This window comes from Talaromyces proteolyticus, assembly GCF_021365285.1.
Source record: "Talaromyces proteolyticus strain PMI_201 chromosome Unknown BGW36scaffold_10, whole genome shotgun sequence".
Classification (NCBI taxonomy): domain Eukaryota; kingdom Fungi; phylum Ascomycota; class Eurotiomycetes; order Eurotiales; family Trichocomaceae; genus Talaromyces; species Talaromyces proteolyticus.
In genome coordinates, this window is record NW_025764286.1 from 276,684 (window position 1) to 298,607 (window position 21,924).

The window sequence follows — 21,924 nt, forward strand, 5'->3', positions numbered from 1 at the left end:
AAATCCAATGACGACAAAAATGTAACCAATACATGATTATTAGAAAAGTGGCGGGGTAATACATATATGTATTAGCGCGGGCCCGCCACATAATTAGCGAGATCAGTAGCACACTGTATATAGCGCAATAATATTCCTAGAAGTCTTTTTTCGTCCTCATTTATGCTTGCAGTAGCCTCTTGTTGATCTATCCCTGTCCTTCTTGTGAGTTCCTACATACATTAAATATTACTTATGTAGCTAACCAGACCCAGAGTGATCGCTCACAATCGTTAGTTGGTGACTAATATAACTGCAGAAATGACCAATTAGAGGAAAGTATTCGTTCTCAGGGTCCCCTTATAATTATTAATTGGGCCTTTACTTCTGTCCTTCGGGACATTTAGTCAATTTGAAACGATACAGAGAAGATTAGCATGGCCCCTGCACTAAGGATGACACGCTCAATCAAAGAGAAGCTACCAGTTTTTTTTTGTGGACCCATTGGTTTCGATTCTTACCGAGAGCACACCTTTTAATGCACACCTTTTAATTTAAAAATTTTTCCTTAAAAGATAAAATTAATTAGTTTTAATTTTATGTATGTGTTGGTTTTAAGGCTATCTTCAATTCTATGATTTATATCAAGATATAATATATATAAGCTTTTATAAGGTGAGAAGGGATTTTGTTGGTCTGGCAAAAGGGCTTTGTTATTTAATGGGTTGCATCACTGTGTGGGACTAGCAGTCCAGCGTGCTAGTGGGAGCATGATTCACTAAGTAACGAACTGGGAAGTTTCACTTTCATAGCGTTCAATGTTTCACATTAAGGGTTTGATAATTATATTCATATATTACATGACTTCCTGGATAATACAATTTTTTGAGCAGGAGAACGAGGGGAGCTAATATACAGTCTGACAACTGCGCGCTCAGCTCTTGACAGAGTAGACGGCAGTTACTTGTCTGCCACACTCAATGCGCTGTTGACCGGGAAGAATTTGAAATCGAGACTCATCAGGATTGGCTGAGGTTACAATATCTGGAGGAGGGAGAATATGCGTTGGAGTCGGAATGTTACTTCGCTTTCCAGTGCCAAGTTGGAGAGATTCATTCCCTCCCCACCAGAGGGTATCTTGGCCCCATGTTGTGTCAGCTACTGATGACCGTTTTGAGGTTCTTAAGTGAGAGTTATTGCCCAGAACAGCAGCGGCATGTGTAGCACCAGCAGCAATTTGGACGAGGTGAATTGGTAAGACCTTCTGAGCTTTTTCGTCATATTCAGAAAGGCCGCTGAGAGCTTTCACCTTGCTGGGGCGGTCTTGAATGTGTGTCCACTTTCCTGTTCCAAGGGCTCCGTGGATGCCTCTACCAAAAGACCAGGTATCAACGCTGACAGAAGCAGGCTTGGGAGAGAGGTCGGATTTGTCGTCAGGAGATCCTTCAGCCCGTTGCGCATCAATGGTGAGAAAGCTGGTATAACCACCTGCTGCGACATTAGTGACACGAGTAGCCCAGCCTTTGCTCGAATATAAGCCTTTCATCGGAAGTTGCTTGGGTGTGTCGATCACAGGGGTAGTGGGATCATAACCGATTCCAAGCTGTCCAAAAGAGTTATCGCCGAAAACAAATACACGCCCATCCTTATCCAATAACAAAGAGTGGAAGTCTCCACTTGCAATTTTTTGGATTTTGAAGTTCTTCAAGGAGGTTATCTCGTGACAGCGATCAACTGGTCCCTTTGGACGAGTTGCCCATGTTAATCCAAGAACTCCGAGTTGGCCTCTCGAGGGATAATATTCAGTAGCAGCCGCGGCAGAAAAGACGCGACCCGCACTTGTAAGTAGCAATACATGTTCCAAGCCGCTCGCAATTGATGTGACTTTCTCACCCAGGCCTAGCTGTGGAGTGAGCGGACGATAGCTAATGTGAGACCTGGGTGATCGAAATGGGATCCACGAGGTCTCTCGAGGCTTGGGGCCCGATTCCTGATCGGATTTTGATATCGGTATCGAGTAAACATTTCCGCCAGACGATAAAGCTATGATTCTGTCTCGAGACAAACTTATTGAGACGAGATTCTTTCCTTTTAGTGTAGGCACAGGTTGGAATTCAGATTCCGAGAAACCTTTTCCCCATTGAACCAAGTCACCACTATCTGTAACAGCTGCCCCCGAAGTTTCACTGAGCTTGATATCCCTCAAGTATCGTCCTTCGAAATAACGTATGCGATGAGGGCTTCTTATTATGGTTTCGGACGAGTCGGGATCAACGACTCGGTGGCTATTTGCTCCCCATGCATACACCCCAGGGTTGTCTGACATATTACGGACCTGAGCATGTTGGGTGCTGAGGGCTTCTCGATTCTGCTCTTTTGACAGAGTATCATCGACCCTAGATTCTTCAACTGCAACTGCAACTTTCATCGACCGTGCTGGTATTTGTTTGACCGCGGGTTCCTTATTGGTATAAAGATAGGCAGCCGATGCCAAGGTAAAAGTTCCGACGAGAGCTACCGTAGGTCCAATCCATCCTTGATTGCCGCTGGGCGAGTTTGATGTCTTCTGGCTATAACTCCTTGTAGTATTTCGAGAGTGGACTCGAGCTTTGAAAAGATGCGCCGATAATCCTGAAATTGCCGAGGCTTGCCTCCTCGTATTTCTTGCAAACATCTTTTTCTCCGATCGCCTATAAGCCTGAAATATCCATCAAAACCGGGTTGTCCCTCATAAATGAAGACAATTGAGTCAGTTCGACGAGGGAAGCTCCCGCAATGTTGATAGCGTCCGACGTCACTTGTTCCCGGGCGGTGGCAGAATTCTCCACATGAACAACACGAAGCACCAAAGGTGGCCGGTACTGCATGACCGGCAATAACACGCTTAAAAGGCTGGTTCTGGGGTTCAATGGCCCAATACTGGCGATAATACAGCCTGCAATAAATGTGGACGCCCTCAGGGCAATCTCCAATCCCAATACCCGTCAGCGCGATGCTGCCACAATCCGCGGGGCCGATGCAGAGTTCAGATGGGCCAGATCCGAAGATAGCGAACCCTCCAGTGGAATCTGTACCAATTGAGGAACAAAGAAGATTGACAGAAATTGATGATGAGCTTGGCTTTGGCAGATGGTACAATGGAATCGAGGGGAACCTACTTGACGCAAGCTACGATAGCTATCAGTACGCACAAGATCTTTCTGCTGAGGGCAAGTCTAATAGGTTTCATTTGTTTTAGATCATGCCTGCGTGAGTTGGACGCAGCCAAAGAAGACCTCGAGTCACTCCTAACAGATACCTCTGCGACGCTGGGGATTTTATCGACGCTTTCCGAATCATTCCAGGCTGTCGATTTACAGACATCCACATTTCAAAAACAGTGCGAAGGACTATTGAATGCGCAGTCACAAAATACGCGCTTAGCCGACGATATTAAAGATAACCTTGAGTACTATGATTTCTTGGACCCAGCATCTCGGAAGTTGAATGCTCCCGGTGCGGGCAAAGCAGTCCGCAGGAAAGAATTCTCAGATATGTTGAGAAGACTCGACGAATGTTTGGATTACATGGAAAGCCACGTAAGGTTTCAAACGCATTTAATGTTGGTACTTCTTATCTAACGCCTTGCAGCTCGACCAAAAAGAAGCCGACACCTATCGATCTAGGTACAGATTATTACTCACACGCGCTTTAACGCTCATTCGGGGACACTTTGTAGCAGCGTTGCGGGAAACGTCATCTGGTGTTTCAAAAAAGATAGCCGATAGGCAACTCAATGATACAACTATGTCAGCATTGCTATATGCCAAGTTCCGCGTTGGAGCGGGTGAATTGAAACAACTTGGCTTAGAAATTCAAAAGAGGGCTGTCCCGCCGGTAGACCCTGAACAAGGAACCGAAGCAGAATACGAGAGCCTCATGAGCGAGTTGCACACAAGCTTTGCTGCCACTCGTGGAAAGCTCATCATACCTCTCGTACGGAAGAAACTTGCTAGTATTGCTCAAGCCCCCAGTACTTCGAAAGACCTAGTATCATTTGCTAGAGCGAGTATCGGTTATATTCGTGGTATTTGCTTGGATGAATTTGACCTTTGGGGGGAATGGTTTCATGGCCAATCGGGACTCTATGACTTCTTGGAGGCTGTTTGTGAGCCCCTATATGACTATTTAAGACCTAGGATCATTCACGAGACGAAACTCATTAAACTCTGTCAACTATGCACTTTACTGCAAACCCGCTACCTCTCCGATCCCGAAGAAGAGACAGAATACAATGACCCAAACCAATTAGAATTTTCAATTCTCATTCAACCGGCCCTGGAAGATGCTCAGACCCGCTTAGTGTTTCAGGTGCAGGCTATACTTCGAAACGAAATTGAAAGATACCGCCCAAAACCAGATGATCTGGACTATCCACGTCGAAATCCAAAGCCATTGAACTCATCAACGGATGCCCCATTATCAGGTCGTAAGGTTTCTGAACATCTGCTCCCCAAAACTCCTACTGTTGTAGATGAGGACACGGACTCGCCCACTGAAAAGGACGCACTCTGGGATATCGATGCGCAAGCCATGTTTCAGGGCTGGTATCCCACGTTGCGAAAGGCTATCTGGCTTCTCAGCCGTATATATCGACTCGTCAATGTATGTTTTAGACTCCTAACTCTAAACCAAGGTGCTTAATATTAGAAATAGTCTACGGTGTTTGATGACCTTGCTCATCAAATAGTCCACCAAACGACCGAGTCCCTACACCAAGCGAGTACACAAATATCCAGCAAATCATCTACGACGGACGGCCAGCTATTTTTAATTAAACATCTCCTTATTCTCAAGCAGCAAATAGTTGCTTTCGACATTGAATACGTAACCCCTGACATCTCTTTAGATTTCTCTGGCGTCACAAATACATTCTGGGAAATCCGTGAGCGCGGTGGTCTTTTCAATCCCCGAAACTTAATGCGGCTTGTTGGGGGAGGTCTACTTCCCAGAGTCATCGAGAATATGCTAGACGCAAAAGTTGAGCTAGACGGAAGACTCCGTACAGTTATCAATGACTTTACCAACAATTTCGCTACGCGTATGACAGCTTCATTACCTACAAAATTTATCGAGAAACGAAATCTGGGAGAAGGAGGAGTGATCAGTCCGGTTTGTCGAAACATCGAAAAAGAAGTCCCAGTCCTTCGCAAAGCTTTGGATGATTATCTTGAAGATACACGCACAAAAGAGACGCTGGTTGGAGCGGTACAAGACCGTGTATTGCAAATCTACGAGGAATTTTTCGACAGTTACACAGCTTCGGAAAGAAATAAAGGAAAACCAATCAGTAAGAAAGGGAAAGGACGCCAGGACGCAGTCTGGGATGTTAATACATTCGGTGAATGGAGTGAGGAGGTCTTTAGGGTTGGAATTGCTAGCACGCAGTCCCACGGCGAATATGACTCAGAGGAGCCGGGTAAGGAACAGGATGATATCGAATCTGTTGAAAATGAGACAACAGTATCATCTAGGACATAGTCTTCTTTAAAATGATGTTTGTTAGATATGAAATCTAGTATCTGTATATCCTGCACGAAGTGAAACGTATAGTCCATGCATTATATAACTTTATGTGGAGAATTATATTAATGTGAAGCTTGTAATTGACATAGCACCCAAACCCAACGCTTGCATGAACGCATATTCATCACATTGATGGTATCAAAGCACGTCCCGAATCTTTGCATATAATTCCGTTTCAACAAAATTGTACTGTAGATCGGGCTCACAAAATGGGTGTCTGGAAAGTAATGTCTCGGCAGTTGGACGATCGAACGTGTCGCTAGACCAGTCAGTATAGTTTCTTATTTGTTTCTTTGGGTGGGAAGCATCAACTTACATCGTGAAGCAATCGTACATAAATGACAGCGCTGTTACGCTGATAGTTGTAGCCACATCGTCTGGAATTGGTGGTGCTTGACTCAAACTACCCAGCTTAAAAATGGCACCGATAGCTTCCTCCCTACTCCAAGGACGGCGTCCTGCGAACATTTCCAAAACCACGCATCCGAGAGACCAAATATCTACCTTGGCACTGTATCCCTGACCTTGAGACTGTACAACTTCAGGCGCCATCCAAAATACGGAGCCTTGCATCGAGTTTGATGCATCATTTCCATAAATATTGTCGGTTTTCTTAGATATACCAAAATCAGAGATTTTGCATGTGCCATCCAGGTCTAGAAGAATATTATCTGCCTTCAGATCTCGATGAAGAATGCCTTGGTCGTGGAGATAAGACAGCCCACTCAATGTTTGGCGGGTAAGAGACTTGACTACCGATTCCTCGAATTTACCATGTTTGCGTAAACAACTGCCAATCGATCCGCCAGAAATGTATTCAAGATAGATTGAAATAGACAGCTCGCCACGCTCGCAGCCAAGATATTGAACAATGTTAGAATGTTCAAGATGCTGCATAGTATCGATCTCTTGATCCATGGCGGCTACCATTTCCTTGATTTTATCCTTGTCTTGACCAGCTATCCTTGGGTTGACTTCTACCTGTTTCACAGCAAGAACTTCACCGGTATCAGCGTTCATACCAAGATACACCCTTCCGTAGGTTCCCTTTCCAATAAGCTGACCGCGGATGATACGGAATGTCTGTTGTCGCTGTGGAACAGTCTCTGTTAGAAGGCTATCCTGAGGAATTGGCTCAAGTTGGCTCAAGCGGCTGCCAGGTTTCGGACTGATTTGCATGATTTTGGCACCAAACATCTTCGTACTCTTCCGTCGAAGTATCTCGCCCGATTTCTTGCTACTTGGGTTTACAATACTCTGCTTTCGGTTGATTTGCTGCGCATCTTTGACAACCTCACGTATAGATTTCATACGAGTCAAACCTCCAGCTTTTTTGATGTTGCGCGTGGCAACTGAGTTTTTCAATGTTGACTCGTCTGGTCCCAGAATATCAGATGCAGTAGGAATTGTGCTCGAAGATGGTTGGTATAAAGGCGCAGGCTGGTCTTTCATCGAAGAGCTTAGTGGAGAAACTGGAGAAGAAACACCTGTGGGTTCCAGATATGGCTCATCGAGGTCGATGTTAGGGAAAAAATCATCAAGATTGTCGATGACCCCTTCGACGGGGGGACGACTAGCCCATATATCATCTCTTGTTGGAAATGATGCCCTGCGATGATATCGTTCGTCTTCAGGAGAACGCGCCACGTTCGTTCCATTTCCATCATAGCCTGAGCGCACATCTTTAGAAACGTCTGCTGAATTAGGAAATGACTGATTCGCGGATCTCTCATCATTTCCGATAGGAGATATGAAGGTCACAGAACGACCTTTGCCAGTCCTTGTAGATGTATTCACTTTGAGGGGAGGTTTATGTGCGGGGGATGCTTCTGGTGGTGCGGTTCCCTTCTGATTAGGTTTTGGTTTAGTTGTTGATAACTCAACAGCAAAGAGACCATCATCAGAGTCATCACTATCTGAACTCGCCGGGGTGTGAGGTGTATCAAAATTGACCTTTGTTTCCTCGAAATCATACTCCGGTCCAAAAGATTTCCGGCTTTGCAAAGATGGGGGCGGTAGCCTGGAGACCAGACCAGTTCCGCTCTCTGTTAAAGGTGTCTGTGATGTGGTAGAAGGTGAGCTTGTAGAAGTAGACATCCTTGCAGAGAAGCTTCTCTGGTTAGGTACACCGACAGCAGTAAAATCTCCTTCTTGAATCAATTTATATTTATTAAACGACTCAGCTTGCCTCTTTGACGGGACTCGACTGCGGTCAACTCTGAAAGAATTGGCCTTGGTGAGCGTGTTAGACTCAGAAGGTGCAGGCGGAGGTTTGCGTTGAGGTACAAGAGTCTCGATTTTTTTATCCTCATAAGGGGACGTTCGCCGTTTGTCAAAATCAATAATACCCACGTTCCGGTACCCAGTCTCTCCGTAATTATCCTTGTGCAGCTGCAAAGGCGTGGGCGGTTTTGACCTGGAAGACGTATTCTGCTTGCGTTCCACTTCACGGTTGTACTCTTGTCTCACCATGAAGTCTGCATCCTGGCTTGCATCGCTTGGGGACGGGCCATGTAAAGATGGCGAAGGTTGACCCGAACTCGCCTTCAAAGTAGACTGGCGTGACCCAAGAGGAGAGTTGGGTTGCACTTGACCTTTTAACATACTCTTCTTCGACATGTCATCCTCAATTGGTTTTCTGCGTACATGGTCGTGATGCGCAAATAAGGGCGAGGATGTGTTCTTATCAAACGACACCCCCAAGCCAGCGGAACCAGGAGATATGTTACGACGAACGTAGAATTTCAATGTGCCCAGATTGTCTGACCGCACTCGCCGACTGAGAACAAGCGATGGGTCGTCCAAAACATCGTCGTGAGCAGTTTGCCCTGGCTCGGTAAAAGATAATTGAGCGCTATACCAATCCCCAATACCTAAATTTTGACAAATGGCAGAGCGTATATTATCAGCTGTTTCGGCATCAGTAATATCTACGAGGCGATAGTTCCATCCATCCAAAGTCGCAAACACATATTTCTTTTGTTTGGTAGATCTATTTGCCCACTTCTCGTAATCAGAGAAAGTCGACGAAAGAGGACGGTCTTCCAATGATACATCGCTGTGGTTATTCGATGGTTTGATGAAAGGACTATTAAAGCTACTCGGACGGGTATAGGATGGACTCGTTGGGGAATCCAGTAATTGATCATCTGGGGACGGATGCGAGGAATCATGAGACTTAGTCTTCTTCTTGAAAAAGTTCAAAAGGCTCTTCCCTGACTCCTTCGAGTCTTGAGTTGTAGGTCGAGTATTATCAGTGACTGGCTTCCGGCCCTCATAAAAGCGAGGCACGGTGGAGGACCCACGGCCGAGAGAGTCTGTGCTATCCCCTCGATGGTGTTCATACCTACCGGTCAAATCACTCGCAGATGATGATATTGGACCGGTGTGAATAGGTGTGACAAATTGTGTAGCTGGGCTGCCGCTTTGGGGGCTATCTTCATGAGCTTTAATCGGCCCACCATCGCTACCTGAAGAAGGACTATGCCGTCGGAACTCTTCCGTGCTCGCAAGTGCAATACGAGAGAAATCTGTGCGCGTATCAACGCCATCCGGTTTATGGGCAGCCGGGGCGGTGACAGATCGTCCCTGGCTATTTTGTTTGGGAGCAGTAGATGGGAACGGCCTATGAGCAGGGTGTTGATAACCGGTATCTATAGAGTTCGACCCTAACGGGGGAAAGGTAGACTCCCAGCCTAAATTTGGAGAATTTTCCACTCCTCCTTCAGTTGAGGCACTAGCAATCAGCGACTGTGACTCCCGCCGCTTATGATTCAACAGTGATGGATCACTACCATCATCTTGCATCTGACGAATGAGTTGTCGCATACGTTTTGCTTCCTTGCGCTCCTGGGTTAGATCATGTTTACTACCGGTCTTCTGGCATTCTTTTGATAGTTGAGGATAAACAACTTGGTGCATCTTGGCTAGGAATTCGCGGCTGTTTGCCCCATTACCAAGTTCAAGGAAATTTGCGCCTTGAAGCTCTAAAGTCTTGAAAGTCTCCTGCCATTCCTTGGAAAAACCGTTCCTTGCAAGCCAACTGATGACTCGCTCGAGTGACCACATTGCTGCAGCTTCACCGGCGGACATACCACCAACAAAGTTACTGCTGGCATTATGTATATGGCTGGATGCCCGCACTGGCTCATTGCCGTATGTATTCAATGTGGCTGTTGAAGGACCGGGCGACATTGCTTCCTGATTGTCACCGCCAAGCATAAGTGACTGAGGTAAGTTTCGACCTGAGGGAGTTGCTGGGACGTTTCCATCTCTTCTTGAGAACTTATCCGAAGAAGTGCTTTCCCACAGTTGCCCTGTAGGTCGCGTCCTGTCTATAGTTGCTGAGCCATAATTGTCGTACAGAGGGGGGATGCCGACTCCTGGTCCAAAAGATTCGCCAGTAGGCATATACGTAGCAGACATCAATGGATTTACTTCGGAAGGCGGTGGAGGAATACCCGAGATGGGAATCGACAATGGAGTAGGCTGCTGCCGGCCGTATGCTTGGTTTGCGGGTATGAGGGACGGATGAACAATAGGTTGCGGTGGAGGTGGTGGTGGAGGTGGAGGAGGAAAGTTCTGCGCTCGCCAGGTCGGCTGCCATTGACCTGAAACCGAATATGCAGAGGGAGTCGGTAATGGCGGCGGCGGAGGGACTAAGGCATGTTGTGTTGATGGCCTCGGAGGAGGCGGGGGCAACGGGATGATATGAGATGTATTGTTCTGGGATAGCGGAGGAGGAGGTGGAATATATTGTTGTCGTTGGTCCATTCTCTGAGGCCGCAACGCAAGAGATTTTCAACGCAACTGGGCTTATTTTATATCAAAAACAATGAGGGTCGAGAACGAGTTAATACATTGTCGGCCTCCCAGTCGCGTAGCTTGAATGCAATATGGAATCCTCTCGAACCGAGTCACAACAACTTTGTCCAGCAAATTCTGATCAAATATCATACTCGAGTGCGTCCAAGGGTTGAAAGGCCATCAGCGGGGCGACAAATCTCGTAGGGCAGCAACGATGTGGTGAAGGTGAAGGTGGGCCCGGAATCGTCCTTGTAGTCAATTCAAATCGCAGTCTTCAGGGGAGAATAGTCGACGCCGCACAGTGTTCATAAACGAATGTAGCTTTACTAAAAAGTTAGTTACGAGATGCGCTCGTTTCTCGAGGAGGGATCAACCTAAGATAACGGCCACAACACCTCGAGAGGTAATAACGTGTATCCAACACGAGCGAGTGCAGCATGAGCAGGACGGCGATGATTAAAGCATATCCAGCGCACCACACTAGGCAGCAGAGGTCATCAAGCAGCAGGAAAGGAAAGAAGCGTTGTGGTAAGCGCAAGTCACGAGCTCTCCGAACTGAAGCTAGCTGAGGATGATTGTTTGGAATCTGGGCCTGGAGGCAGTTGCAGTTAGGGCCCTTATCGGAAAATCACGTGGACTCGAATCGGCCAGGGCCAGCCTTAAAAGCCTCTTGGTCCTTAGGTTCTTGGAATGTCTCAAATAATGAGAAATCAGTACTGCGATTCGCTGCGCTGAAGTTTGGCGCCGTTGTACTTGGCCCATTCCTGCCGGCCCACCGCCATCTGTAAGGCTGGTTACTATGATTCGCTCCCCCGCCCTCGTCCATAGTTCCATACACGAAGTCGGCCAATCACCGTATACAGATGCATCCTCATAATTAATATTAGTGGATCAAGAATATTTATCATGAGATAGCCTGGAAAGTTTGAGGTATGCGAATGAACCAAGAATAACATGACTATTAATATTAATTTACTAGCGATGTATGCCTATCAGGATCGCTGTCTTGTTGTTCGTCTAGTAACAGTCCATCTACCTCTTAACTGTCTTGCTCTATAACCTTGGGTATAAAAATGGGTTAGGATAAATTCTACTTTCGCTGGTTCTGCTTCGCCGACGCGGTGGCTGTTGACTCTAATGCGAGAGGGGCATCGTATTGGGGCATATACAATTCCACGAGCTGGTCCTTGTTAGTGAACACTAGTAATCAAATTCAGCAGAATCTCCCACCTGCAAGTATTGTCCCGCAGAAAAATCCTCATTTGCCAAAAGATCAGTCAGCTCACGCCGTGTTTTGACCTGGTGTGTTTGGTATTCGTCCCTTTTTCCGCCAAAAGCTGACGGTATTTCGATGAAATTCCATTGTTGGATATCATTGTAAGATTGATCCCATCCATGAATGAAGCGTTCAATCGTATAGCCGTTATTGCATATCACAAATCTGCACCATGTAAGTACTGGTTGAGGAGAAAATAGGCTAAAGGGAGTCGTACATAATTGGTCTCAGCTTCTGTCTCAGCATAGTGCTCACTTCCTGAGCTGTTAATTGGAAACTACCGTCGCCAACAAATAGAATAGTCCGACGATTTGAATTCTCATCCTTCGCAGCGAGTGCAGCTCCATGACAGGCACCTACAGAATATCCGATCGATCCCCATAGTGTCTGGCTTATAGCTGTCACATCTTTCGGAAACCTCGTAGACCAAGCTCCAAAGTTCGCAGTGCCAGTTTCAGTGATGAATATATCATTTTCTTGAAGCCACTGTCCCACAATAGGCCACAACCAAGCGTGCGTTATTGTTTGGTCCTTTGATTCGAGTTCCTGCGGGGGCATCGAGTTGGAAACATGTGGGACGGAGCCAATATTCAGCTTGCCTAACCGTTGAACAACGTTGCGAAGAACCCCTTTCATGCTTAGGTTTGGATACTCTGAGTATCGTACTCTGATGTAGCTGCTATGGAAGTCAATACTTTTCAATTGCCCAATCCGATAAGTAAAGCCGGCTGTATTGAAGTCCGACTTGATAGCACCAATATTGAGAATGAGGTCGGACTGCTCTATTCTCTCTTGCACGCCCTTTTTAGAGCCATCACCCGCATAAACTCCTCCATAATTAGGATGAGTCTCATTCACGGCGCCTTTTCCCATCGGTGCCACAAAAGTGGGTAAGCCGGATTGTTCCACGAGGTCATGCACTTCAGCGAGCACACGATGACGGATAGCACATGCATCAACAAGAATGACAGGATCCTTTGCCTCGTGCAAAAGCCTTAATATAAGGCTTACCACATATTCTTCCTTTTCGGGATCGTTAGGTGCATTCGCGAGATCTATTGGTGTCTCTAATCGCTTTCCCTCAACCTTCTGCTGCACCATATCTGTCGGAAGGGTGATATAAACTGGCCTGCTCCGAATCCAACACTCTCGAATTGCGTCATCAATCAATATTGGCGCTTCGAGAGCGTCGTTCAAACGGGCCACTGCACACGTCACTTTAGCGTTCATATCGACGAAGACGTTATAGTCTCCGTTGCCGAGAGTGTGATGAAGAAGCATTCCATCGCGTTGAGATGCAGTTTTAGGCTGACCGACGATGTGTACTATAGGTACGTACTCCGAATATGCACCCGCGATTGCGTTGATGGCTGACAATTCGCCAACACCAAATGTTGTAATTAAAGCAGCGATGCCCTTAATTCGAGCATAGCCGTCGGCAGCATACCCTTGATAAATCATAAGTAAACCGTGCATTATAATGATGAATACCAAAGTAGACGTAATAACGCACCAGCATTAAGTTCATTGCAGTTCCCTACCCAGGTTAAACCACATCCGGGCGCATAGTCCAAAGCCTGCAGATTGTAATCACCTATCGTTCTACGTCAAAACTTGGTTGCTTGGTCGCCGCATAAAATTAAGACATGATCGCATACCAGGAACTCCGTGGATCGAGCGGATACCGACCTCATACAGACGACGATAGAGATACTCAACCAAAGTGATTGGTTCTTTCAGTTCTCTTGTTACTATGTCGCCAGGCATCACGCAAAAGGTTCATTCAACGACGTCTTGAATATTGCTTTTCTTGTATAACAATACAAGAAAAAGGTTGTGATGGCGGCTTTATAGGTGTCGGCACTAACTTCAACAAACACTGGGCCATGATTGAGGCATGATGTAATTGCTCCAGTATCGCGATGGGCCTTGCCGTGCCAACCGTGAACCAGAGCATGGCATATCGGAAAAAAAGCAGAGCGAGTTTGGAAAAATAGTAGCTCTTCAGATTGTCATCATCAGGAGAAATAAATTTCAAAATTAATGTATCTAGGCTGGTCAGCTCCGCCGATGATCATTATCATCGTTAAGTTTCGAGATTCTTATCCGCCAATAATGACCCCGCATTTTGCAGCTATAATTTTCACACTTTCAACCAATGTGATCGATTGAAAACGACAAGCCACTACAATCCGACAATTACATCTGCACACAGCCACCTTATATGAATTCTGGATATCTGCCAAGAGAGTGCGGCTATCATTATTACATGAAATTTGCCATCTTGCCGACTTAACCAGTTTTTAAGTTTTCTCCAATCCGGATAGACCCAAAAAGATATCGAGAAAACATGGAAGACAAGAACAGAGTCTCTAAAAGAAAGAAGGTTGGTTTTCATGTCTTTCCTTTCTCCGAGACGACCACCAGGAAAGCCCTAACATGACAAAGGGGGCAGACAACTATCACAAGTCAAAATATAGTCGACCAGGGGCGTCTATTGAGGCTGGTGATGCGGGGGTCTTGGTGACTTGCGATTTGGGTAAAGAGGGGAAATGCATTGCCGAGATACTAGATTTATTATCAGAGGTTAGTTTCTATCTTGGCCTTGATGCTGATTGTATATTTAATGGGCTCTCATCGTGAATATGCTAAGCAATTTCTGTATCTAGTTACACGAGTCTTCTCAAGACTCGAAAGGCACGTCGGCCGCTACTGAAAGCGACGATGATGAGGATGGTGACGATGACATTGAAGCGCAAATTCAGAAAGAAGTCGAAGGCCTCAAGCCCAAGTCCCCGGCTCGTCGACTATTTCAAGCCATCAGATTGGACATACCTTGTTGTAAGTGTTCCCGACTGTCTATCTAACCATGTGGGTCGCATCACAAAAATTTAATATCTTCCAGTGACCTTTATTCGAATGGACAAATCCCTAGATCCAGTCAAAATGGCTCATGATTTATGCACAGCGGCCAGGGCCAATCCAGGTCAGAAAAAAGGTCGATGGGTTAAGCGGGTAATCCCACTCACCCAGGTCCGGAAGATCTTAAGATATGACCTTCATGAATTTGCTACAGATATTTTAAAACCACACTTTCATGCAGGTAGTGGACCAAAAAAGGTACGTCATCGCTGATGTGTCTGTTGACAATCCGATTGGTTTGGATCTTGTAATTAGTCGAGGGCGGATCGCTCCTCTGCCAGCAACTATACCAAATTGCCGGGCTAATAATTGCGATTTCATAGTACGCCATACGCCCTACGATTCGGAACTGTCATCAACTGAATAGGGATATCATCATTCAAACCGTCGCAGCAGCGGTTGGGCCTGAACACAAAGTCGACCTCAAAAATTACGACCATGTAATTCTGGTCGAAGTCGCTCAAGTAAGTTTTAGCTCGATAGATGGCTGTATCGAAGGATTCACTAATGTTTGGGCAATAAAATAGAACGTCATTGGCATGAGCGTTGTCGGCAGCGATTACGACAGCCTCAAGCGCTTCAATTTGGCTGAGATTTATCGGCCATCCTCGAATATGCAGAGCAATCAACACTCCAAGTCGCAGCAAGAGCACACAACTCCCAATGCTTAAAAAAATACGAACTAATTGATATTTGTTATGGTACGGATCATGAGTTAATGACGTAGCTTTGAAGGTACGTGGACCGCCAACAAATGTGGTGGAGCAAGGTGCTAGGCGTCGGGACCAGTGTCTAGTGTATTCAATGAGCATACTGTAGAATAATCATGTAACTATGTGGCATGTGGTATGCGGTATTGAGTACAATAATTAATATCATATATGAACTTGCGATATGTAGCCTGCCACCTCATACCACTCCAGACTCCGGGAAGTCGGCACTGAAGCTGACGTAATTTTGGAGGTGCGGGATAATTTTTGGAGGCTAGCTATCTGGAAAAGCCGAGTCAATAATAGTAGTAGTGCTGCAGTTACTACGACGTGCAAATGCGAGGCATCCAGAACGAGTATCATGTCCGGAACTGTTTGTTTGATACGGCATTAAATGTATGGCCGAGCGGGCCAATCAGGGCGCGCACGGTCTGCGCCAGCCTGAGAAACGGCTGTCTCGGCAATGGCGGTCTCTGATTGGACAGCACCAAGCGAGTCGCCGCCTGAGGACGGTCGAGACTGCTTCTATGTCAGTGCCCATGCGTCCTGGTCCCTCGCTCAATACGTTTACACGGGTCGTCAACCTCACAGCCACTGCCATATTGTTGCGTTATATACGTATTATTAATAATACGATGAGTGGTCGATCTCGGTTATTATGCGACAGCAAGCCATTCAATGCCCGCTTGAAACGCCCTGGCAACATTGCAAGCCATGGCTCCATCTTTGGAACCGCCAGCTGCTGACTTAGACCGCATCTATGCCACTATGGCCCTTTGGAGAGCCAGCTATACGGCAGATCAAGAGACCGCCCCGGAAAAACACCCGAGAGCTACGCGATAACAGGGGCCTCTCTTTCGCGGTGCATTGACATCAGCTTTTGTGTGTGACTGTGGGGGGTGCCATACAAAATGACAGATTCTGCACATGTGAGATGTGCTTTTGTTGAAAAACAGCACTCACATCGCCCATATCTGCCTCCTTTCGATTCTCCCTCACAGCGGCAGGTCTGACAGTTCTGATGCCGCATCGGTGTCTGTCGCCATGTTGGGAAGGAGTTGATATAATTCGAGGTTGTCTAGAACTATTCAATCAATGGTTGCTTCACGAACAAGTCTTGGTATATCATCAAAACACGCTCTCCAGCTCTACTGCTTGCTCTTGGTAGGCTGAACTGCCCCTGTGTCCGGAATAGACGGTACACTAAAGAAAGCACCATGCGTTTGCCTTCCCTTGAGAATATTGATGAACAACCCATGTCTAAGATCTCACACGACATTAATATAACGATACCACTTCCTGTACATTCGACTTGGCTCGAATCGAGTCGTCTTCAGCAAGTGGTACAATGGCTATATCCACCTACGGTTCGTCTCCAGAATGTACAGCGGCTGTATGGGCATATTCATCCGTTGTGTCTACTGAAGCTGTCGAATGGGAATCAACTCATCATCAAACTCTCACCACCCTCCACCGTGCCACTGCTGCGGAGAGAGCGATCTGCTTTAGAGACTGAAGCGCAAGCTCTCACTTTACTTCGAGACATTGCAAATCCGTTTATTCCACAGTTAGTTCATTATGCTTCTGAGGATAATTATTTTGGAACCCCCTTTCTCCTGAAACGATACGTGCAAGGTACTTCGCTTTTAGAAAGTGGGAATCGTCTCTCTGCACAAGCTAGCAAGAATATTGATCAACATCTCGGATCCTTAATGAAGGTGCTCGGGCAGCAAGTTTCGACAGCGTTTGGACCTTTGACGCAGGTATCTGCAGGCGCAGGAAGCCCGTCTTGGCGCCAGTCTTTTGTTTCCTTGTTCGAAGAGATACTTCGGGACGCTGAAGACATGTTCATCCATTTGCCATATAGCAAGCTTCGAGAACAGCTCTTCCGATTGGCTCCTGCACTTGATCAAGTTACACTACCGAGACTTGTGATCGTCAACTTTGGCCGACCTTCAGAGGTGCTGCTAGATTCGGACCTAAAAGGATTATCTGGTATCTTGGATCTTGGGAGTGCCATATGGGGCGATATCTTGATGGCTGAGATATTTGAATCACCTTCCGATGCTTTATTGCACGCCTTTGGGTCGGTTCCGTCAGATGAACCTTCTCAATCAATCAGACTTCTTCTGTATGTAGTGACACTGCATATGCCTAAACACAACTAATTTCGACTTATAGGTATTCTTGTTATCGAAGCGTTTATAAAATCACCGAACTTTATTATCACAATCAGAATGATGATACTACAGAAATGCATACGCGTCGAAAACTGACGGAAGTCTTGCGAGTCTTAACAGAAACAGAGATGGATTGGCACGCCTCACGGTTACACGAGTAGATATAATTACGGAATCGACCGTATTAAGGGTTTGCCTTTGTTGTTTCAACCGCTGTCGGCATTAAACTGTTTTGTTTCTATGCAATTGATCGGTTGGCGTTGGCGGGTGATTTTAAAGATGGTTTCATATATTTAGAACAGTCGGTACAATAAAAAGGGAATAGATAACTGGGAGGCCCGAGAAACACACCAACTACATACATAGGTAGAGAGCAATCCAACGAGCAGCGTTCCTCATCGACAGAAACCGTTGCCGTGGATGTCGGCGTACTACGTTGTTCTTAGTGAAGTATGATTCTGATTCTGATTCTGAATATTATTTATTAAATGTTACTCACCAGTTCCGAGAGCCGAGACAAAACGATGGATGGCATGGGATAAAAATAAATACGGACGGCGGGGAAAGCTCGGACGGATCGTAGGCAATTTAATTACTTGCACGCTTACAGTTAGCCAAGCCGCTAGTTAATAGCTGCCCAGCTATGCAATGCATGACTACATGTCGTCACCCCGCCTGGAATCATCAAAACAATCGCAACAACGTTCTGATTGCCTTGCAAATCAATTGCATGGCATTCGTGTTATATTGCTGCTGACATCAACCCTGTCTCTTATTCTTGCCCTTGATGGCTCACTTCCTGCGCGGCAAGCAAGCGGGCATCCAGAGAGATCTCTCTGAAGGTCTGTCACCAGAACTCTTTGCCCTTGACCAAGTAAGCTGCTTTCGTCTTTCTATCTTCGGGGGCCAGTCTTACATGATGCTCTCAGTATGCTCGATATGGGGTCAATTCTCGGATATCAGCCCTTGCCTATGATCCCGTCCAGTCTCTCATTGCGGTTGGCACCAGTGACAGTCAGTTCGGCAGTGGGCAGATATATGTCTTCGGCCAGCGTCGGGTTTCCGTGGTCTTCAACTTACCGCGCAAGGGATCGGCCAAGTTTCTAGAATTCTGTGCCGATAAACTCATCAGCGTCGATTCAAAGAGCGAACTATGCCTCTTTTCACTGGAGGCGAAGCGGATGTTGGTTTCGTATGCCCCGCCAAGCCATGTCTCTGCAATCGCAACCGATCCAAGTGTAGGTTATGTGCTGCTGGGCCTTCAAAATGGTATGTTTCTCGCGAGGAATTTGGCGATCTTGTTTCTGACTTTAGTTTCCTTCATTGAAAGGCGAAACAATTGCCTACGATATGGATCGCGAGACTCTCGCGCCATGGAAGATACCAAATTTCTGGGCTGAACGGAACCCACGGATTCGGATGGCACCTGTTCTATCTTTATCTTTTGCACCCCGAGATATAGGGAAACTCCTGATCGGTTATCCGGATGGTGCTGTCATATACTCCTTCAAACAGAACGTTGCCCAGAACTTCTTCGAATACACAGTTCCGGCTGGCGCTCCTGGTGTTGACTCGGATCCAACTCTTTCTCGTGACGTTCGAAAACCAAAGCTGAAAAGAGCCTTGTGGCACCCAACCAATATTTTCATCGTCACCGTCCATGAAGATACAAGTTTGGTCTTTTGGGATGCGAAAGATGGGCGTTTAGTCATGGCTAGGACAATTGAAGATTCCAATATTAACGAACCTGGCACTCGGCCAGAACGCTCGGCATCTAGTGGTGGAACATTCACAGTCAAAGACCCCATTTTCCAGATTGCATGGTGCGCTAAGGAGAATCCAGATAACACAGGTTTATTAATTGCCGGTGGATGCCCATCGAATGACAGAAACAAAGGGCTGACATTTTTGGATCTGGGACTAACCCCTAATTATCAGACATCATCATGGCAAATTCTTTCAAAATATTTCGAAACCCCTCGAAGCCGACATACTCTCCCGGTTCCACCTGGGGCGGAAGTTGTGGATTTCTGCATTATTCCTCGATCATCTCCTTACTTTGCAGGCGCCCAAGATCCTATTGCTATTATTGCTTTACTGTCATCAGGGGAGCTTGTAACGCTCAGTTTCCCGAATGGACACCCGATCTCCCCCAGTAATATGCTCCACATCTCCTTATCATTTGTGCACCCCTTTGTCAACAAGATGATATGCACACCAGTCAGTCGGTCGAATTGGCTTGGTTTGAAAGAGAGACGAGCTCTGGGCCCCAAATTTCTTCTTGGTGGCGCAGAGAGTAAAAGACCCATGAAACGATTCGAAGATCGCAACATCTCAGTTACTGCGCATGCAGATGGCATTATAAGGCTTTGGGATGCGGGACATGACGATGAGATTGAAAATGGAGATGTTATTCAGGTAGATATGGCTCGTGCCGTCGCCCGTAATGTCAATACCTTTGTTTCCCAGTTGTCGTTCGCAGGCGCATCTGGTGAACTATCAGTCGGCCTTCGCAATGGTGAAATTGTCATTTTCCGATGGGGACGAAATCAAAATGCCGGAAGCGAACAACCTCCTGGTGCAAATGCAGGTCCGGGACAAATGACGAATATAACACACCGAGCTGATCCAAATTTGAAAGACGGGCTTCTTCCATTGACTCTTCTAGAAACACAAAATGGCCCCGTCACAGCTCTCAAGCATAGCGATGTTGGCTTTGTCTGTGCCGGTTTCGAGGAGGGCAATCTTGTTGTTATTGATCTCCGTGGCCCGGCAATCATCTACAATGCTAATACTCGCGACTTTGCCAAGGCGAATAAACGGGCTAGTATTCGAAGGAGTCGCACGGGCGAGAAAAGTTCTTCAGAATGGGCGACTAGTATTCAATTTGGTGTTTTGACTTTGGAAGGAGAAGGTAAGCATGTACCCTCATATCGTTGAAAATATCCACCTCTAACATTATTCATGAGACTACTCAAGCATTTGCTGCTTTGTGGGAACAAACCGTGGCAACCTGGCCACCTTGAAAATTCTTCCCTCAGCCAATGGTACATATTCGGTAGCTTTCGCTGGAAGTGTATCAGTCGACGATTCCGTTCTGGGGATACATCTGATCAACGCCGACACTGGTGAACCTGCACTAGCGACGCAAAATGTTGTTGCTGCACTGAGGAACGGCGCCAAAGTCAACGGGGTCGTAGTTGCGGTGACTTCATCTGGGTGCAAGATATTTAAACCAGCGACAAACAAAGGCGCATCTAAAACATGGGATGATTTCATTTGCTACTCTGCGGGCGTCGTGAAAACGGAAGGCCATGGATATAGCATTGTTGGTTTATTTGGAGACGGAAATGCGCGCGCATACTCAATCCCTGGCTTGAAAGAGATTGGATGCACATCTATCAACGGTGTCCTCGATGTTCAACGTCTTTCAGACGCCGTAATATCGCCATCAGGCGATGTTCTCGGGTGGTCTGGACCCTCGGAACTTGCTATTTTCAATGTGTGGGGTGCAGGGGCCCCTCTGTATGTTTCCTCGCGTGATTTTTGTACAGAAAGAGACTAATCAACCCTCTTAGGCCACCATCCGAAGACAAGCTTTACAATGCAGAAGCTGTCATACCCCCAAGACCTACGATATCAAATTTCCAATGGATCTCTGGAACGCAATACGTCTCACCTGCCGATATGGATCTATTGAGTATGTTTCTCATATACGTCTCAAAGCCTTTGTGTCGGTCTAACCCTTTCCTACAGTCAGTGGCCCCGATCGGCCGCCATCAAAACGGATGATGGAACAGTTGAAGTTTGAAGAACGCGAACGCCGCAAAGCCCTTCGAGAAGGCCGCACCCCTCCCGAGCTATCTGGAAGTAATGATGAGGGCTACTGGGCTTACATGCAACGTCAGGTGCAAGAGCGGACGGAACGACTTGGTATAACGGGCGATAGCATGGACAGACTAGAAGAGAACAGCAGTAACTGGGCTAACGACGTGAGCAAATTTGTATCAAATCAAAAGCGGAAGGCGGTTTTAGGCGGTGAGTGTGGTTTTCTTTCTGTTTACTGTGGAGTGCAAGACTAACCAAGAAATCGATAGCCTTTGGTTCTAAATTTGGGTTTTAGCTGTTTAGATATTTACGTCACTTGTTTGTTAAGGAGAATAAGTTTCGAATGATTATTCTCGAAGACACGACTGAATGATACCATTACTTTTTGTTTACATTTTTGTTGAATGGGCATTCTAGGTTTCTGTGGCTACCGAAGCCACATCATACGCGTACACTTTTGGCAGGATCGTCGGGGCTATTGATTATTGAAGTCAAAGATTTGTCTACTGAAGTCCCACTTTGTAGAATCAAAATATATGTATAACCCACATTTCAGCCCTTACATCAATGGTGAATGAGGGTCTCCTTCAATGCTTTCAAGGTTAGACTTGCCGTTCATTGTGTTGAAATTCTCCCAAGGCTCTTAAGATTCTTAAAT

The 21,924-nt window shown here is 46.4% G+C and overlaps 7 protein-coding genes across 7 annotated transcripts; 4 read left to right on the forward strand and 3 right to left on the reverse strand.

The window, feature by feature from the left end:
- Positions 1–913: 913 nt before the first annotated feature.
- BGW36DRAFT_362230 (putative mitochondrial protein Fmp25) lies at positions 914–2,653 on the reverse strand (the record flags this gene model as incomplete). Its single annotated transcript, XM_046214353.1, has 1 exon — positions 914–2,653. One exon carries the CDS (start codon positions 2,651–2,653, stop codon positions 914–916), a length of 1,740 nt encoding a protein of 579 aa, XP_046068553.1.
- Positions 2,654–2,804: 151 nt separating this feature from the next.
- Positions 2,805–5,569, forward strand: BGW36DRAFT_384965 (putative Golgi complex component Cog3). Its single transcript, XM_046216861.1, has 4 exons — positions 2,805–3,162; positions 3,218–3,557; positions 3,610–4,623; positions 4,675–5,569. The coding sequence occupies exons 1-4, from the start codon at positions 2,924–2,926 to the stop codon at positions 5,497–5,499; spliced, it is 2,418 nt and encodes an 805-aa protein (XP_046068554.1). The 5' UTR covers positions 2,805–2,923; the 3' UTR covers positions 5,500–5,569.
- A 113-nt stretch (positions 5,570–5,682) lies between these two features.
- On the reverse strand, positions 5,683–10,317 carry BGW36DRAFT_302489 (uncharacterized protein; the record flags this gene model as incomplete). The annotated part of the gene is made up of 2 exons (XM_046211790.1): positions 5,683–5,803; positions 5,861–10,317. The coding sequence occupies 2 exons, from the start codon at positions 10,315–10,317 to the stop codon at positions 5,683–5,685; spliced, it is 4,578 nt and encodes a 1,525-aa protein (XP_046068555.1).
- A 949-nt stretch (positions 10,318–11,266) lies between these two features.
- On the reverse strand, positions 11,267–13,642 carry BGW36DRAFT_384971 (putative pyruvate decarboxylase PdcA). The gene is made up of 5 exons (XM_046216862.1): positions 13,285–13,642; positions 13,140–13,220; positions 11,844–13,074; positions 11,581–11,791; positions 11,267–11,530 (listed from the first exon to the last, which is right to left on the reverse strand). Exons 1-5 carry the CDS (start codon positions 13,391–13,393, stop codon positions 11,441–11,443), a joined length of 1,722 nt encoding a protein of 573 aa, XP_046068556.1. The 5' UTR covers positions 13,394–13,642; the 3' UTR covers positions 11,267–11,440.
- BGW36DRAFT_384975 (THUMP domain protein) lies at positions 13,643–15,586 on the forward strand. Its single transcript, XM_046216863.1, has 6 exons — positions 13,643–14,012; positions 14,075–14,212; positions 14,296–14,467; positions 14,532–14,746; positions 14,872–15,012; positions 15,076–15,586. The coding sequence occupies exons 1-6, from the start codon at positions 13,977–13,979 to the stop codon at positions 15,217–15,219; spliced, it is 846 nt and encodes a 281-aa protein (XP_046068557.1). The 5' UTR covers positions 13,643–13,976; the 3' UTR covers positions 15,220–15,586.
- An 889-nt stretch (positions 15,587–16,475) lies between these two features.
- On the forward strand, positions 16,476–17,599 carry BGW36DRAFT_430438 (uncharacterized protein; the record flags this gene model as incomplete). The annotated part of the gene is made up of 2 exons (XM_046220844.1): positions 16,476–17,389; positions 17,440–17,599. The coding sequence occupies 2 exons, from the start codon at positions 16,476–16,478 to the stop codon at positions 17,597–17,599; spliced, it is 1,074 nt and encodes a 357-aa protein (XP_046068558.1).
- A 626-nt stretch (positions 17,600–18,225) lies between these two features.
- BGW36DRAFT_302804 (putative snare-dependent exocytosis protein) lies at positions 18,226–21,561 on the forward strand (the record flags this gene model as incomplete). The annotated part of the gene is made up of 7 exons (XM_046211828.1): positions 18,226–18,312; positions 18,368–18,707; positions 18,769–20,352; positions 20,408–20,963; positions 21,017–21,138; positions 21,195–21,476; positions 21,536–21,561. The coding sequence occupies 7 exons, from the start codon at positions 18,226–18,228 to the stop codon at positions 21,559–21,561; spliced, it is 2,997 nt and encodes a 998-aa protein (XP_046068559.1).
- Positions 21,562–21,924: the final 363 nt, after the last annotated feature.